This window comes from Solea solea, chromosome 7, assembly GCF_958295425.1.
Source record: "Solea solea chromosome 7, fSolSol10.1, whole genome shotgun sequence".
Taxonomy (NCBI): Eukaryota; Metazoa; Chordata; class Actinopteri; order Pleuronectiformes; family Soleidae; genus Solea; species Solea solea.
This window is the reverse complement of record NC_081140.1, coordinates 2,333,525-2,352,395: the sequence shown is the minus strand read 5'-3', so window position 1 is coordinate 2,352,395 and position 18,871 is coordinate 2,333,525. Positions and strand designations below refer to the sequence as shown.

At 39.8% G+C, this 18,871-nt stretch overlaps 2 protein-coding genes across 2 annotated transcripts; both read right to left on the bottom strand.

The window, feature by feature from the left end:
• Nucleotides 1-985: 985 nt before the first annotated feature.
• LOC131463039 (extracellular calcium-sensing receptor-like) lies at nt 986-10,152 on the bottom strand. The gene is made up of 9 exons (XM_058634685.1): nt 9,935-10,152; nt 9,420-9,714; nt 9,202-9,288; nt 8,534-8,803; nt 5,759-5,974; nt 5,370-5,663; nt 3,402-3,629; nt 3,193-3,316; nt 986-3,114 (listed from the first exon to the last, which is right to left on the bottom strand). Exons 1-9 carry the CDS (start codon nt 10,129-10,131, stop codon nt 2,204-2,206), a joined length of 2,622 nt encoding a protein of 873 aa, XP_058490668.1. The 5' UTR covers nt 10,132-10,152; the 3' UTR covers nt 986-2,203.
• Nucleotides 10,153-14,237: 4,085 nt separating this feature from the next.
• LOC131462843 (extracellular calcium-sensing receptor-like) lies at nt 14,238-18,599 on the bottom strand (the record flags this gene model as incomplete). The annotated part of the gene is made up of 9 exons (XM_058634375.1): nt 14,238-15,148; nt 15,227-15,350; nt 15,595-15,822; nt 16,398-16,673; nt 16,766-16,969; nt 17,220-17,489; nt 17,688-17,774; nt 17,935-18,223; nt 18,433-18,599. Coding segments are annotated over 9 exons (2,556 nt in total), but the record flags the coding sequence as incomplete, so codon positions are not given.
• Between the last annotated feature and the right edge of the window lie 272 nt (nt 18,600-18,871).

Here is an 18,871-nt window from a genome sequence, read left to right as displayed (position 1 = left end):
GTAGGACGCCCTGCTCCACTAACTTTGACCACAGCAACTGCTTGAGCTCTGCTTTCCTGATACTGTAAGGCACATGCACATTATAACAACTTGCCACAATCAACAAGTCTGCTTTCTTACATTTTTCAAGTTTTGCCAAAGATGGACTGATCACAAACTCATCCAGTGAAAATTCCATAATTCCCCCCACACACCAAAAAAAAAACCCGCCAACCAGAGGAACAAACAAATATTCACCGAATCTATTCGAAAAACAAGCGAGACAAGAAAGCGGACGAGCCCTCAATCATGTTATGCCCCTGTCTAGGGGGCCTAGGACAAAACGTTATAAGGCTAAAATAAAATAAAATGTGATACGACAGTTGTAACCCATTAAAAAGTTTTTTCCAATAAATGTTTGTGTGAAAAAAGCCAAATTGGTTTCTCCCAACAACCGGCGCTGCATGTGTCGTCAATTATCCCACAGACTAACCTGTCTCGCAGCATGTCCTCCAGTACCGCTCCAAACTCACAGTACTCCGATAATTGCTGCAGCTCCGCCACGAACGCAGCCACCGTCACTCCCGGCTTGCATGAATGAGTGTGGAATTTGAAATGCTGAACAATCACAGATGGCTTGGAGTTGTGGTGGTCCTGCACCAATGTTACCAGTTCTTTGAAAATGATGTCTCCCCGTCTCCGGGGCGTTGTCATATTGCGTATAAATGTATACGTCCTGGCCCTGCACACACTCAGGAGACTTGACCGCTGCTTTCCCTCATCGATGAAAAAGTGCTCCAGTCTCCCGACATACTCCACCCAGTCACCATCCTTCTCAACAAACTCACTGAGTAAACCGACAGTAGCCATCGTAAGTAACTTTGCGGTAAATTCTTCGACTTTACACAGCAATTTTGCGCCTTCCAAAACCCGGTTTTAATCCTCGTTGCCAATGTAGTAACTCGAGTGGTGTAACTTACAGTTAATAAGGCACGCAGACGTTGAGGACAGTTGATACTCTTTACTGAAACTTCTCAGCAGTTACATATACTTACTAGCAGCCACAACGGAGCCGAATAACACACAGTGTCACACACAAATCAGCCCGAGAACAAAGGACCTATACCACAAAGGTTCCGGAGAGGGAAACAATCAGTGACACCACATTCACTCTGTAACAACTATGGTGATGGACAGGCTGACAGATGAGGTCAGATGGGAGTCTCTGTGGACTATGTTGTTTGCAGATTATATTGTACTCGGTAGTGAGAGTAGGGGACAGATAGAAGATAAACTGGAGAGGTGGTGGTCTGCACTGAACAGAAGAGGAATGAAGGCTAGTAAGAGACAAAAAAAATACCTGCGTGTGAATGACAATGAGACAGGTGGTGCTACAGTGAAGATGCAAGTAGTAGAGGTAGACATAGTGGATGGGTTTAAATGCCTGGGGTCAACCATTCAAAACAATAGACAGTTCACAAGAGGGGTGAAGAAGAGAGTGCAGGCAGGGTGGATTGGGTGTGACAAATGTAAAATAGAAGATCTTCAGTATGGCCATGAGACCTGCTATTATGTGTGACTTGGAGACAGTGGCACTGTCTAAAAGACAGGAGGCAGAGCTGAAGATGCTGAGATTTTTGTTCAGAGAGACCAGGATGAACAGGATAAGAAATTAGCATATTTGAGGGACAGCTCAAATTGAACGGTGTGGAAATAAAGTAAGCAAGGCAAGGTTGAGATTGTTTGGTCACATGCAGAGGAGGGATAGTGACCTATCTACTGTAGATGTGCTATGTGCCGAAAGAAGAATATTTGTTAACATATTTTTATTGCCTGCATCATCCATCCATTCATCCATCTTCTACCACTTTATCCTCCTCATGAGGATCATGGGGGGCCACTCCTAGCTGACATAGGGTGAAAGGTGGGGGTATACCCTGGACAAGTCCCCAGTCCATCACAGGGCCATGTAGAGACAAACAACCGTGCACTCTCAGTGTCTGTCACTGTCCAATTTGCCTAATCTCTAAATCTGCATATTTTTGAATCTCGAAGGAAACCAAAGAACCCATGCACACACGGGGGTAGAACATGCAAACTCCATGCAGAAAGGCCCTTCTTCCTGTTGCGTCTTATTATTGCAAAGGCAAAAGTGCTAACCACTACACCAACCATTTAAAAAACACAGGGTGGATCAGACAGAAAGACAGTAGTATTAACTTTGTTACTTTGTGGTGTCTCGACCCATGATAGCTTTCTTTGTGTTTCTCTCTGGTCTCAACAGGATTATATAACATTTGGGTCCAAACAGAGCTCCCAAGAGACCAGAACTGGAGGCCAGGATGGCAAATACCTCCACTGCATCTGCATATTTGCCTGGTGAGCTGATGTAAGCAGGGACAAAGGCCACCCACACTGCACAGAAGATCAACATGCTGAAAGTGATGAGTTTGGCCTCATTGAAACTGTCTGGAAGATTCCTTGCTAGAAAAGCTAACAAACAACTGAGGACAGCCAGTAAACCAATATAACCAAGTAAAACTGAAAAACCAACTGTGGATCCAACTGCACACTCATAAACTATCTTGTCACTGTGATACTGTGTGTTTTTATGAGGCACTGGTGAAGCAGAGACAAGCCAGGCAGTGCAGATTCCTGCTTGAAGAGTAGTCAGAACTAGAACTGTCCCTCTCTGCTGCACAGCACCAAACCACTTGAGACTGGACTCACTTCCTGGTTTGGAGGCCCTGAACACAGCAAGAACCACCATGGTTTTCACCAGGATACATGAGACACAGAGCACAAAGCTGATGCCAAATGCTGCATGTCTTAGTTGGCAAGTCCATAATCTGGGTCGTCCAATGAAGAGCAACGAGCAGAGGAAACAGAACTTGAGTGACACCAAGAGAAGAAAACTGAGTTCTGAATTGTTGGCACGAACTATAGGTGTCCTGTGATGATGGATGAAGATGCCCAGAACAACAACACAGATACATGTGCCCAACAGTGAGGTGGTTGTCAAACAGATACCCAGAGGCTCATGGTAGGAGAGGAACTCTGTTTTCTTAGGAACACAGTGGTCACGCTGGGGGCTGGACCAGAAATCTTCTGGACAACTGGTGCACTCCATGGAGTCTGAGAAAAGAGGGAAAGTGATGAGATACATGTTTATATAACATCTCTGAACTGTGTTGTTTAAAACTTTACACTCACTAGTTGTATTGCTGATCTTTCCCTCAGAACAAGGGACACAGTCAAAACAACACTCAGGTTCCCCCTTCTTTCTGGCAATGCGGGTACCTGGAGCACAACTCTCACTGCACACTGACCGAGGAGGCTGTGTGGAGAAAAATCAGTATCTGTTAGATTAATCTATAATGATTTAGGGAAAGAGATGGTAATCTGAAAATGTAAGAAATAACCTGTTTGGATTCAAAGTTCCAGAAGATTTTGTCTTCATCCAGTGTGATTTCTTCACCTTTGAAGGCTGACCTCTTAACCTCACCCACTCTCTGAACTTCAGTTCTTCCATCAGGGAGCCACACCCAGTTCATGATGTCATATATTGGTAAGGCATCACCATTTTCATCAAATGACACTTGATCACCAAATGTTGTGGTGAAGCTGACTTTTTCCAAGTAATGCATTAGCTTTGATATCGGAAAAAACATTAAAAAGTAATTTAAAAGAGGTATAAACATTAGCTGATGTATGTTGGTGATTTTGGTCTTGGCATAACTGATGTGTCCAATTATTTATGTGTAATTATGAAAGAAGTAAAGCAGAACAGTATAGATTCAGATTGAGATGATGTGCTTTCAATTGGCACTACAAATAAAATTTAAATGAAATGAAGCGTAAAATAACTTCATGATTTAAGATAGAGATAAATGCACCGAGCCATGGAAAAACCAGGAACAAGTCTTCCGAAGAGCATTTTGAGTTATTTACAGATTCTGAAAATGTGATTTAGAAGCTTTCCAACAAAGTCTAACACATGAAAATGTACACCTTCTGGAGAGCAGAGTGACAGTATCATCACATTTACATAGTCCAACCCCCTCCTGGTCTAAGCTGTCAGTGACATCTGATCTCTGTTAGCCCACAGTACAGAAATTATCGTAGTAGTTTGAACAATGGTTATCAATAATAGGTCTAGGGACCCTGAGGGTTCTATGAAGAGGTCTTAGGGAGTTCCTAGAGAAAAATAAAATGAAATAACAATAATAATAAATGAAAAACAATAAAAGTTTAAGAGAATTTAAGAGAAGGATCAAAGATAGATACGTGTTTCTAATATCAAATAAAATACATTTAAGAGGCTCAGTGATGTAGTGTGGATGGATCAGTCTTTTTTTATGCTTGCAGCATGTTTTTGTAACATTGGTTGCTTTTTTGTTGCTTTTTGCATTGTTAGCTTTCAGAAAATGTACACAAATATAGATATTCATACAAAGGGAACAAACTGACATTAATTATGAAATAAAAATAACAAACATGAAATCAAAAAAAATGTTAAGGTGCCGAAGGAATACTTCACCGATTTGCAGGTGGCTTTGTATTCCAACGTTTACCCTATGTTGAGTCAAATGACACGATTTGCGATTAATTTCACTCAGCATTGAGCAAACGTCAGTTCAAGGTTTGAAACTACAATGCCAGTTCTGCACTTTTTAGACTCACCCATAGGGGGAGCTAACAGTTACGCTAACAGGCTTGCTCTGCAGAGTAAACTGAGAACAACAATGATCGAATGTAGTTTTCAAACTGATATGGCTGCAATGGAAAAGACCTGCATTTCGGTGAAAACTAGAAGCCGGCGGGTGGTGGCGAGCATCGGCCTCCGGCTGCAGGTGGCGGCAAGCACCATCACCGGCCACAGGTGCCGGAGCTTGTTTAATATTTGTTTAGTAGTTGTTTAGTATTTTTATATTTATTATATATTTAATGCCTCACGGTTATTTGTGTGTTTGCACAAAAAGCCCTGTCTGCTTCTAAGCTTGAGACAGTGAGACTCTCACAGGGTAGGGAGCGCAGTGCATTCTGGGAGTTGTTGTTGCTCATCTACATGAGCCAAAATTACATTTTTTCTGCCTTTCTCGGCCAAGAAAGCACTTCCTTCAAATATTATTTCTCATTCTACTACATAGATGAGTCAGTTTTAATAGTTTAATATTCATCTTTCCAATGGTGACATATTCCTTTAAGGGTTGGAGTGTTAACCAGATGGCTGACAGAATGACTATTGTAACTGGAAATATGCAGTTGTTTGCATTGAGCAATTTAGCATTTTTAAATAATTAAGTTTTTTTTTCTAAATATTCTTATTCAAATAATTGTTGTCTCAAGGGACTCTTAAAGAAATACAGGAGTGTAAACTGATATCTCACCTGCCATGGCTCCAGTCTTTGTAAATGAGCACAGGTGTTGTTGCTGAAAGGTCCTCTCCCTGGCTCACACTGCAGCATGTCATCAAGCGCATACGCCAGAGCATACACAGCCTTATACACGTTATACTCTGGCCTGAGGTCTGAAATGTCGAAAAAATCCCTCTCCACATTCTCTATAACTTCCTGTCCAGTGCATAATTCACCTCCAGCTTCCACCCACCCTGTTGGAGGTGGTGCAAATCTACACTGAAATGAGAGTTCCCAAAACTGATTCATCTGAAAAGAAAGTTGATTCTTGATTCTTTTTTTAAATAACAGCATTAAAAAAAATGTACTTAAAATTAATGATACAATCTCATTTAGGCTAGTTTGAAACACTGGATTCTCACCATGCTGTTTCCATCAGTATCAGTGTCAGTGTTGTAATGTAGTTCAGGACGTATGTGTAACAGGAAGTCTCTGAGTCCTGGTATTTCTCCTCGACGGATGGCGATGCCCAGTGTTCCACCCAGGTACGGCATGACGTCAGGCGTCTGGAGTGAAGTGCCTGTTGTCCAGGCTTCACTGGCTATCCACTGCAGGCCTGTCACATTCTGCCTCACCACCTGAACATTGCATTATAACAATTATATAAATACAAACTTTCAATAAATATTGTCCAGGATCCTTCAAATCCTGGACATTCGGTCTTTGAATTGCTGCCCTCAGGCAGACATTTCAGAAAAGTGAAAGTAAGGACAAATGGACTAGAGAACAGTTTTTATGGCAGTGCCATTAACACATCAGTAAAGAACCAGGACCATTCAGCAGCATCATTGTGCATATATATTAACATTACAGCAGACAAGTATTTGTGACTTAGTTTGTTTGTTAAATTACAAACCAAGGACTGCATTCCAATTACAATAAATATATTTAATTCTTCTTCTTCTTCTTCTTCCCTTACCAAATGACTATTGCTTATACAAACTTTTAAACATTTAAACATGCTGCTCATTTTCAATTATGGTCAACCAGGTTTTATCTGTTTGTTACGCTCTTAAATATCACTTTATATTTGTCCTGGACCTGAGCAACAATTTTTATTCTCCATGTTTTTAACATGCTGAATGAAATTTAACGTGGTGAACATTTTGTCAAAATGTTGGTTGATGCTTATTTCTACATAATCTATTTGTTTTGAGAAAGTAATTAAACAAAACCAGGGACAGGACCCTGGGACAGGACCAGTTTCTAGAACTATCCACCTTACTATAACCAATCTAGAAATGAATATTTAAATGGGTTGGAAAAAGAAAGAAAAGCATTTTCAGTGTGTTACACAGTAATATCAAAAGGGACAAAATTAAATAAATAAATACACCATTAAATAATTAATGAAATGTGTCATTAAATAATAATGAAATGTGTCATGAAATAATGAAATGTGTCATTAATTAATTAAATGTGTCATTAAATAATTGAATGTGTCATTAAATATATTTAATTAATTAAAGACACATTTAATTAATTAATGACCCATTTCATTATTTCATGGTCCGTGTTGCAGTGGATCATGAATTTATTTTATCTGTCAAACTCGCCCATCAAAGTCAGAGGGCGGGGCTAACGCTGATCAAGTCTGATTCATTGCTTTGGTCTGAAATGTCATTGCCCTCGAGTCCCCGAGCACAGTTTTAAGATCATTTGAGGCGAGAAATTAGTCATTTAGAATTCAAAAATGTGGTTTGTGTATTAAGATATGATGTATTATACATAGTTTGGCAGCTACGGTATCGGAGGTGATCAGCTTTGCCTGTCCTGATGAAATGTCTGAGCCAGCAGATCACAAAGCAGCGAGCGTCCGCTGAGGCGAAGTTTTTCACCTCATCGGCGCCGATCCTGTGGGTGCTCCGGTGCTTGAGCTTGTCACAGCACCGTGGACAGCGCTATTTGTGTGTGTGTTTGTACAGGTGCAGCGCAATCGATAGACAGAGATCGTGTTACTCAGTTTAATCTTGTAAATAAAACTTCCGGCCCAAATTCAATTTTCCCTCTATTGACGTAAACGACGTGAAGTGAGGAGAGAGAGAGACCGGCGGCGGCTCCTTCCCGACCCAGGACCTTCTCACTCCCTCTGCCCTGCCGGAATAGAACAGCACCCTCTCGGTGTCCCGAGTCCATCAAAATAGGCTATATAGCATGAATTAGAAAACAAAGAAATTATTTGTAAATCAGATGTTCAGAAGCAGTGAGCACGCCACCCTATATAGTCAGAATTATATGATATTTATATGATGGTATTTATATAATTTGGGCACCCACGGGCAAAAATATAAATCTGAGCCTATGCCTCCGATACTATCGCTGCCAAACTATACATCATATCTTAATACACAAACCACATTTTTTAATTCTAAATGACAAATTTCTCGCCTCAAATGATCTGAGCCAGCGGATCATTTCATCAGGACAGGCCGAGGTAACGCTGCTCTCCTTCGGACACTAAGCAGCCAGCATCCACTGAGGCGAAGCTAATCACCTCCGATACCGTCGCTGCCAAACTATATATAATACATCATATCTTAATACATAAACCACATTTTTGAATTCTAAATGACTAATTTCTCGCCTCAAATGATCTTAAAACTGCGCTCGGGGACTCAGAAAAATATTTATTTCAGGTTTATATTTCTTTTCTCTGCTGCTATGCTGTGATACATGGCAGCCATGCCATTTCAGACCAAAGCAATAAATCAGACTCGATCAGCGTTAGCTCCGCCCTCTGACTTTGATGGGCGAGTTTGACAGATAAAATAAATTCATGATCCACTGCAACACGGACCATGAAATAATGAAATGTGTCATTAATTAATTAAATGTGTCTTTAATTAATTAAATGTGTCTTTAATTAATTAAATGTGTCTTTAATTAATTAAATGTACTTAATGACACATTTAATGAACTATTTTATGGTGTATTTATTCATTAAATGTTTTCCCTTTTGGTCCTCCATATAATACAAGCAGAGTGATTCATTAACATTCTAACTCTAAAATACTTAGTGAAAACCTTAAACAAGTCAGAGTCACATCATCACTTACATCAATATGACACAAACTAATATAGTTTTGTAAGAATGTCAGCTTTACTGAGAAAACAGTTGAACATACATCTACACCTACCTCTTTCATAAGGTTGAGCATGTGACTCTGATGTGCAAACACAATCACCACCTGAGCTGTAGATTTCCTCATCACATTCACTATTCTCCTTAATTCAGCAGGGTCATCAGCCTGAGGCAAAATCTCTGTGTAAGACAGACAACCTCCACCAGCTGGACCCAGATCAGAGTGAAAGGATCGGGCAGCGTGGAATCCATAATCATCATCACTGATGATCAGACCTGCCCAAGTCCAACCAAAGTGTTTTAGAATCTGAATCATAGCATTCACCTATGTGGACACAGAGCAGAGGGATTAGTGCACAGACTGAAATTATCTTTACTAGAAATCCTGCTAAACAGGTTCATCAAAGACTCATGATTTAGTGTTGTATATAAGACTTGTATGTACCAGTTGCACTCAGGTTAAAGGTTAACCTTTCACAAACGTGGCATCAATAGATACAGGTTTTCACTTGTGGCTTGTGGTTTTTTTTGTGACTACTATCTACAAATCGAGTTTTCCATTGTTACACAAAATATTTTACATTTTTTACATGGCAATATTTATGGAATTATCTTTTACGTGATTAAATTCATGCATTTAATTTTTTGGGAGAAGCCAGAAGAAGAAGATTTTGATTTGGCAAATTTGTACTATGATACATACTATAATACTATGATTTTCACCTGAAAAGCATCACTTGGAATCGTCCGAAAGAAAGATGGGAACTTTTGACGATCACTCAGGCAGGAGCATGTGGCAAAATAACTCACCTGTAAAACAACAGAGCAAAATAGTTTTTGATGATTTTTGCTTATTTTGTTGATTACTCAATGGTCACACCTTTATTAATCCAATTAAATTTGAAATTTAATCACAACAATGACTGAGTTGAAAGACTTACCAGAGGCACTCTGTACAAACCTAGGACTGTGGATATGGCAATAGAACGTGTAGAAGAAGCATCACCCACAATCGCTAGGACTGGAGGAGTTCCTACACAGTTCTCCTCTAATGTAACTTGCTCTTCTTGACCACTGACTAAGGTCAGCGCTGCACCAATTCCAATTCCAACTTGTACGCAGTTATCATACAGACTGTATCCCAGAGTCACATTAGGCAGCAGGTTGGAGTTTCTGTTGATCTCATCAATAGCAAAGGCCATGGTCTGAGATGCTCTGAATCCTAGAACATCAAAACTGACACAGAAGTGTTAACTATTTAAACAAAAACAAACAAAAAAAACATCATATAGTAACTGTGCAAAGCTACACTTTTCACAATTTCAGATACTGCAAATAAAGATGTCAACATCAGCTTCCTTAATAAAACTGAAATACTTTAATATGGTCAGATAAAGTGTTATTTTACAATATTATTACAGTATTTTTCATTATTCTATTTCCCTCATACACTCACCTATAGCAGGTAGGCTGTTGTGGCTCTGAGGTAAAAGACAGGTCAGGATAAGCTGGGAAGAAGTGAAGTCCGAAAATTCCACCGAGAATCACATCTCCAGGTTTGTACATCTCATTTAAATTAAACTGTCTCTGTAACTGACAAGAAGAAGAATAAAGAGAGGAGGACACAGCAGAGGTGAAGCAGAAATACAACATTAGGAAGAGGAGACTGGTGTTTAAAAATAACTTCATGACTGCTCTGGTTCGTTCCTGTCTAAGTGCAGGCTCATTAAAATGTCACTACATTTTATGCACTTGCAGTGTTGTTTACTTTGCACACCACCCATCAGGACAGAGGAAGAAGATTCAGGGGCAGGGCCAAAATCATATCTCTGATTTTGTATTAATTAACACATTTAAACTTTAAATGTAAACTTACAGCCTGTAGTGTCTACTAATATGGGTTGCTGAATCAGAACAATAGTAAAAGAGCAGGATGGGACTATGGGAAGTGTTATCCAGGAACAGTTTCAGCAGCAGAACATACAGAAAATAGCAAACAACAATACAATTGCTAATGAATGGTGCTGGATATTTCCTTTGTTACACTGTAGTTTATGACGATTGCAAATTTGTTTTGCTTTATGATAGACATATAGGTAACCTGATATTATCCTAGCACTGTATAATACACATGAGAGTCAAATATGAGTCAATTCAATTCAAATTTGTCCCCAGGGGGCAATTAAATGCACACAGGGCAATTATACATAACAACCCACATACAAGTAAAAGATAAATGTTTTAGATCATGCTGCAGAAGATTGCACAATTACTGCAAAATATTATTTATTCTCTTATTATTATTTCTTCCAACCAATCTTTTCATACAATACATATTGATGAGTGTTATCGTTTTTCTCCAGTAATAAACACTAAGTGTGGTTGTGTAAAAATTGCCTGTATTTGATGTACCTTGCAGCTAAATGCCTCTGGTATCAAAGCTCTGTTGTCATCAAATTGCAGTTTGTCATCAAAGCTTCGCTATCAAAGCTCTTTTGTTATATGTTAACCTTCTGTCTTTGTCTAACTACTAATCATCAGAACCCGTACGACTTGTTGGTTTTACAACCTAATTGCTATCTAACCCCACTAACTGTGTGTGTGTGAGTTGTTCCTGCCGTACTTGTTCTGGTTGCCCTTTCCAGAAGGGATTATTGAGCTGAAAGGATCGGTCAGTAAAAATCTACACTTCACTACACCCTAACTAGGAATAGATTCACAGTGATCAAACAATCCTAATTCAAATACAATGTTTATGGTTTTAAGACCCCCAATACTTTGATTTGAAACATTGAGTGGCTTCTTTGAAATTTCAACTTGCATATTCTGTAAAAAAACAAAAATCTCTCATTTTTATTTACTTGATCTGTGCTGGGCCGACTTGTTGCTGGTTTACTCATGGTGGGTCAAATGTGTTGCTGCTGTCCTGCAGTAACCAGCTTTGAGCTACTTCTGCCTCTGCCATCCACTTGATGCAACAGGTCAGTGCAAAACAAGACATTAATGTTGCCTATATCTACACTCTTTGACCTGGATGACTGGCATTCATCACAGCCACCATATGCACACATTTAAGCAAATGGGTTTACTCTTTCAGATTTAAATTCAGACTTTATTGATCCCAAATGTGTAATTTCAGTCCATAAACACATCCAGGCTATACAAACACCAAACACACAATTCAAATGTTTAATTGTCAAGGGAAAGTATGAGACAAGTCACAACAATAAACCAATAAACATCATCAACTCAATAGACCAATAAATGAAAGATTCCAAATGATAAAATATTCAGATTTTAAAGAATTAATATCTGTGTTGAGCAGCCTGATTGAAAAAGGAATAAATTACTTGGAATAGTGATTGGTTTTCATCAGGGGTGCACTGTAAAGTTGACATCAGGGAGAATTCCATCAAAAGAATATGGTTCAGCAGACTGATAATATTCCTTGCTTTGTCAGCTACCTGTTCCTCCCAAAGTGTACATATATATATATCTATCTATATCAGGGGTCGCGTTAACCGAATATTTTCCGTCATTGACCGTTTTTTTAAAACGGTGACGGAAAAATCTGAGAGCCATCCATCATTTTGACAGATTGCAATTCACACCCCTAAAAACTATGTTGATAAAAGAGGTGAAAAAAGAGGGATAGATGCAGATGAAGGACAAACTCAGCCCTTGGCCTCAGCGGAGCGAGGAAGCGGCAGTAAGGAGGTTAGGCGAGTTCAGTGGGAGCGGGAGTTCTCCTGGCTGAGGAGGGCGGAGAGAAAAATGTTGTGCGACAAAATAAAGATTCCCATCGGAGAATCTGAGCATAATTTCTGACCTGGACACCGTACTCAATGCATCTCGCTGTCCTTGTAGTGCTGACAGCGTGTTAAAGAGCTATGGACAGAAGGCTTTGGAGCGCGTCTGTGACCGGTGCAGCTGATCCACTGGAGCAGAAGGAGCACATGTTGCGGGATTTCCTACCAAGCGCAACTACGCGCAAGCAGGCACGCGATTTAAGTCCATGTGGACCAGGAGGAAGGTGTGAGACTGTGCGTTTAGGCCACAGGTGAACTGTTCATATTCCACTGCAATATGAACAATGCAATTGAATATGTCATTATTATCATTTAAAGTGACCGGTAAAAATTGATTATGACGGGATTTTTATGACCCTGCCAGTCAAAATGACAGACAACAAAAAAGTCTAGCGCGACCTCTGATCTATATATATATATATATATATATATACATACATATATATGATGAATGACTGATAACAGTTACATAAATTAGTGAAGCTTCAGCCGCAGTAAATGGATCATTTGATGACCTTTTTTTACAATATGTTTGTATCAAATTTTTACTTGGAGTCAAAGACAGCACGTACGAGGTAGGAATCCACAATCTCAACATTTTCATTATGGATCTTGTTCGCTTTTGCTATTTGTTTGTCTAAATCGATGATTAGATTCTCAGTTTTCACAACATGAAGGCATAAGCGGCTGAAAGCTCTGCTCCTCACAGTGCTGAGGTGGGCAGAGGGCACAGTGAGGTGGATGGAAGAAGAGGATCTGAAGGAGCGGGAGCAGGTTCCCCCAGGTTTTTCCCTGATGGGTTTTCAGTGGAACTTTATAAGACATTTTCTACAGAGCTGGTACCTATGTTATTGAAAATGTGCAATAAGTCACAGGTTGTCTACCCAAAGGTCTAAGACAGGCTTCTATCTCAGTGCTACTGAAGAAAACTAAAGACCCTCCTGTGGCTAGGAGCAAGACACAATACCAGTGTGTGAATGAGGTGGTGCTACAGTGAAGATGCAAGGAGTAGAGGTAGAGGAGGTAGCTGATTTTAAATACCAGGGGTTAACCATCCATTTTATTAACATATTTTTTTTGCCTGCATCATGATCTGGGAATTATGACTCAATTAAAACAATCCAGGGTAGATCAGACAGAGAGACAGTATTAACTTTATTACTTTGTGGTGTCTCGACCCATGATGGCTTTCTTTGAGTTTCTCTCTGGTCTCAACAGGATTATGTAATATTTGGGTCCAAACAGCGCCATCAAGAGGCCAAAACTTGAGGCCAGAATGGCAAATACCTCCACTGCATCTGCATATTTGCCTGGTGAGCTGATGTAAGCAGGGACAAAGGCCACCCACACTGCACATAAGATCAACATGCTGAAAGTGATGAGATTGGCTTCATTGAAACTGTCTGGAAGATTCCTTGCTAGAAAAGATAACAAAAAACTGAGGACAGCCAGTAAACCAATATAACCAAGTAAAACTGCAAAACCAACTGTGGACCCAACTACACACTCATAGACTATTGTGTCACTGTGATACTGTGTGTTTTTATGAGGCACTGGTGAAGCAGAGACAAGCCAGGCAGTGCAGATGTCCAATGAAGAGCACTGTACACAGATGCTCTTGCTCTCTTCCTCTGGCCTGCTGACTAACATTATTTGTTCCTGTTTTGTTTATGCATTATGTTTAAGTATTTGATTATATTAATTTATTTTAATTAAAATATGTTTAAATTATGTGCAGACTATATATGTTTGAATTATGTGCAGACTATGTATGGTCTCCCTTTTTGTCACATACTTTGAGCCAGGTTGTGACAAATTGCATTGGTTTTCAACGGTGGCATAATAGGTGGTTAATGAAAAATTACAGAGGAAAAGTATTTTTAACAATCTTTTATGACTCAATTCAAAAATATTAGGATCAGAGAGAAAGAGACAGCTGTGTTAACATTGTTACTTTGTGGTGCCTCGACCCATGATGGCTTTCTTTGTGTTTCTTTCTGGCCTTGCAATAATTATGTAACATTTGGGTCCAAACAGTGCCACCAAAAGGCCAAAACTGGAGGCCAGGATGGCAAATACCTCCACTGCATCTGCATATTTGCCTGGTGAGTTGATGTAAGCAGGGACAAAGGCCACCCACACTGCACAGAAGATCAACATGCTGAAAGTGATGAGTTTGGCCTCATTGAAACTGTCTGGAAGATTCCTTGCTAGAAAAGCTAACAAACAACTGAGGACAGCCAGTAAACCAATATAACCAAGTAAAACTGCAAAACCAACTGTGGACCCAACAACACACTCATAAACTATCTTGTCATTGTGATACTGGGTGTTTTTATGAGGTACTGGTGAAGCAGAGACAAGCCAGGCAGTGCAGATTGCTGCTTGAACTGAAGTCAGAACCAGAACTGTCCCTCTCTGCTGCACAGCACCAAACCACTTGAGACTGGACTCACCTCCTGGTTTGGAGGCCCTGAACACAGCCAGAACCACCATGGTTTTCACCAGGATACATGAGACACAAAGCACAAAGCTGATGCCAAATGCTGCATGTCTTAGTTGACAAGTCCATAATATGGGTCGTCCAATGAAGAGCAATGAGCAGAGGAAACACAATTTGAGAGACACCAAGAGAAGAAAACTGAGTTCTGAATTGTTGGCACGAACTATAGGTGTGCTGTGATGATGGATGAAGATGCCCAGAACAACAACACAGATAAATGTGCCCAACAGTGAGGTGGTTGTCAAGCAGATACCCAGAGGCTCATGGTAGGAGAGGAATTCTGTTTGCTTAGGAACACAGTGGTCCCGCTGGGGGCTGGACCAGAAATCTTCTGGACAGCTGGTGCACTCCATGGAGTCTGAGAAAAGAGGGAAAGTGATCAGATACATGTTTATACAACATCTCTGAACTGGGATGTTTAAAACTTTACACTCACCAGTTGTATTGCTGATCTTTCCCTCAGAACAAGGGACACAGTCAAAACAACACTCAGGTTCCCCCTTCTTTCTGGCCATGCGGGTACCTGGAGGACAACTCTCACTGCACACTGACCGAGGTGGCTGTGTGGAAAAAATCAATATTATTCATCTCACAGCTCATTTTAGTAGCAGCAGCTTCTCAGGTCTTATCTAGGTTTATAGCAGCTTCTTGTGCTGCTATAGACCTAGACTGCTGGGGGAATTTCCTGTGGTGCACTCACACTCACTCTCTCACATGTATATGTATATAGTCTATATAAATATATGTATATAAAGTACAATGAGTAAGACAAATAGAAAGTAGTCCAAAAACAGTAAATGTAACCTGTTTGGATTCAAAGTTCCAGAAGATTTTGTCTTCGTCCAGTGTGAGTTCTTCACCTTTGAAGGCTGACCTCTTAACCTCACCCACTCTCTGAACTTTAGTTTTGCCATCAGGGAGCCACACCCAGTTCATGATGTCATATATTGGTATGGCATCACCATTGTCATCAAATGATACTTGATCACCAAATGTTGTTGTGAAGTTGACTTTTTCCAAGTAATGCACAAGCTTTGGATATGAGAATTAGACATAGATGGAAAACAAGAACAACTACAATTACTGACCAGCGGTTGTTTGCCTCAGCTGACCAACTGATTTTTTCATGGTCTTCATGTTGACTGAAAGGAAATTTAATTTTGAATCAAAGTGAGTTTTTGTGTCATATTTGATAGATTGCCACAAAGATGTCCGACTGACAATTTGAAAACAATGCCTCTGGGCTCAGCTGTTGCCCGTGCTGAGGAATAAAAAAAAAAAAAAAAAAACGGAAGGAAATGACACACATGCTTAAATAGTTAAATAATATGATAAATATAGCTATTGTTATTCATAGATTATACAGCAGTACCGAAAAGGTAAAAAAAAATCTAACTCAACATAACAATAAACATTTTGTTTTCATAAATTCCATTATGTATTCCCTTTTTAAGTCTGATTAAATTATTATTATAAACTTATTATTTGACTTTATGTTACAAACCCAGCTGTATAGCAAAAGTGGCCTGCTTCATTCATCTTTAAAAGAAAAGAAAAGAAAAAGAAATTTAAAGAAATCAAGTGTCAAGTGTAAACAGATATCTCACCTGCCATGGCTCCATTCTTTGTAAATGAGCACAGGTGTTGTTGCTGAAAGGTCCTCTCCCTGGCTCACACTGCAGCATGTCATCAAGAGCATACGCCAGAGCGTATACAGCCTTATACACATTATACTCTGGTCTGAGGTCTGAAACATCCAGGAAATCAGTCTCCACATTCTCTATAACTTCCTGTCCAGTGCATAATTCTCCTCCAGCTTCCACCCAACCTGCTGGAGGTGGTGCAAATCTACACTGAAATGTGTGTTCCCAAAACTGAGTCACCTGGAAGATAATTATAATGTCATGTTTTTGATTTACAAATTACATAATTCCCGCAAATGTCAGATTTGATTGAAAGGTTTAATTCTCATTACGCTCTGCCCATGGAAGTTGTTGTGATGTAGATCAGGACGTATTTGTAACAGGAAGTCTCTGAGTCCTGGTATTTCTCCTCGACGGATGGCGATGCTCAGTGTTCCACCCAGGTACGGCATGAGGTGAGGAGTCTGGAGCACATCAACTGATGACCAGGCTTCACTGGCCATCCACTGCAGGCCTGTCACATTCTGCCTCACCACCTGTACATTGAATTATATATGTAAAAGTATAATAAAAATATAAGTATATTATTTAATATTTTCCTAACAGTAAAGAATAATCTAGTTTTCATGATTAATGTCATCCACAAACCTAGAATATTACCAGAATTACGGTCAAAGTTAAATTTGACCTACTAAACATTCTTACTCTTAAACCTTCCGAGCAGCTGCTTCATTAAAACATTTAACATCTAAAAGGTTTTGGTCACTGATCTCTGTAAGGACTTACCTCTTTCATGAGGTTAATCACTTGACTCTCATGTGCAAACACAATCACCACTCGAGCTGCAGATTTCCTCATCACATCCACTATTCTCCTTAGTTCAGCAGAGTCATCACCCCAGGGCAAAATCTCTGTGTAAGCCAGACAACCTCCACCAGCTGGACCCAGATCAGAGTGAAAGGATCGGGCAGCGTGGAATCCATAATCATCATCACTGATGAGCAGACCTGCCCAAGTCCAACCAAAGTGTTTTAGAATCTGAATCATAGCATTCACCTATGTGGACACAGAGCAGAGGGATTAGTGCACAGGCTGGAATCATCTTTACTAGAAATCCTGCTAAACAGGTTCATCAAAGACTCATGTTTAATCACTGTCTTGTGTCAAGTGTTGAATATCTGACACCACACAACTCTGTCAATGAAACATATAACATGATTTGTGATACATACTTTTTTGCAAATCCATTTTTACCTGAAAAGCATCACTTGGGATCGTCCTAAAGAAAGATGGGAACTTTTGTCTGTCACTCAGGCAGGAACATGTGGCAAAATAACTCACCTGCAAAACACACACACCATTTTTCTTCAAAGCGGTCATAGTCTACTGACTCTGCGAACTTCTAAAGTTGAGTCAGGTTTACACCACGATTTAAATTTGCATCAACATTACATGGAAATTAATTTATACAAATATTGACTTGAGAGGAAGATAAACTTACCATAGGTACTGCATACAAACTCAAGACCTTGGATATGGCAATAGTGCTTGTGGAGGAAGAATCACCCACAATCCCTAGGACTGGGGGAGTTCCTACACAGTTCTCCTCTAATGTAACTTGCTCTTCTTGACCACTGACTAAGGACAGTGCTGCACCAATTCCTACTAGAAGGCAGTTATCATACAGACTGTATCCTAGAGTCACATTAGGCAGCAGGTTGGAGTTTCTGTTGATCTCATCAGTAGCAAAGGCCATGGTCTGAGCCTGTCTGAATCCTATAACATCAAAACTAACAGAAAAAAACAAAGTGTTGATATTTGAAACAAAGCTATATATTTTATAAATGCTGAGGTCAGCATCAACCCCAACAGACCTTAAATGCATCAAAAATGTTGCAGCGGCATGTATTCTTTTCACATGAATGCAAAGATAAGCTAAAAATGTCATACTGATTGGCAAAATAAATGATCACATTATCTGTTTCTCTGTCAGACTCACCCATAGCAAGTAGGCAGATGTGGTTTTGAGGTAAAAGTCAGGTCAGGATCAGCAGAAAAGAAGTGGATTGCAAAAAGTCCACCTAGAATCACATCTCCAGGTTTGTGCATCTCATATAGATTAAACTGTCCCTGTAACTGACAAGAGGAGGAATAATAAGAGGACACAGAAGAGGAAAAGCAGAAATACAACATTAGGAAAAGGAGGCTGGTATCTAAAAATACATTCATGACTTCCCTCGGTTTCATCTCTTTTCTAAATTCAGTTCCTTCACTCGATCACCTGTTTTATTGGCTTGCTGTATTGCTTATTTTCCGGTACACTACCCCTCTGAAGATGTAGGGGCAGGGCCTGAAATGTTTTTAATGAATGTGTTTGTGAGTGTGTGTGCACCTCTGATAATGCTATACATTGTCTAAATGCCCACATTAATAAACAA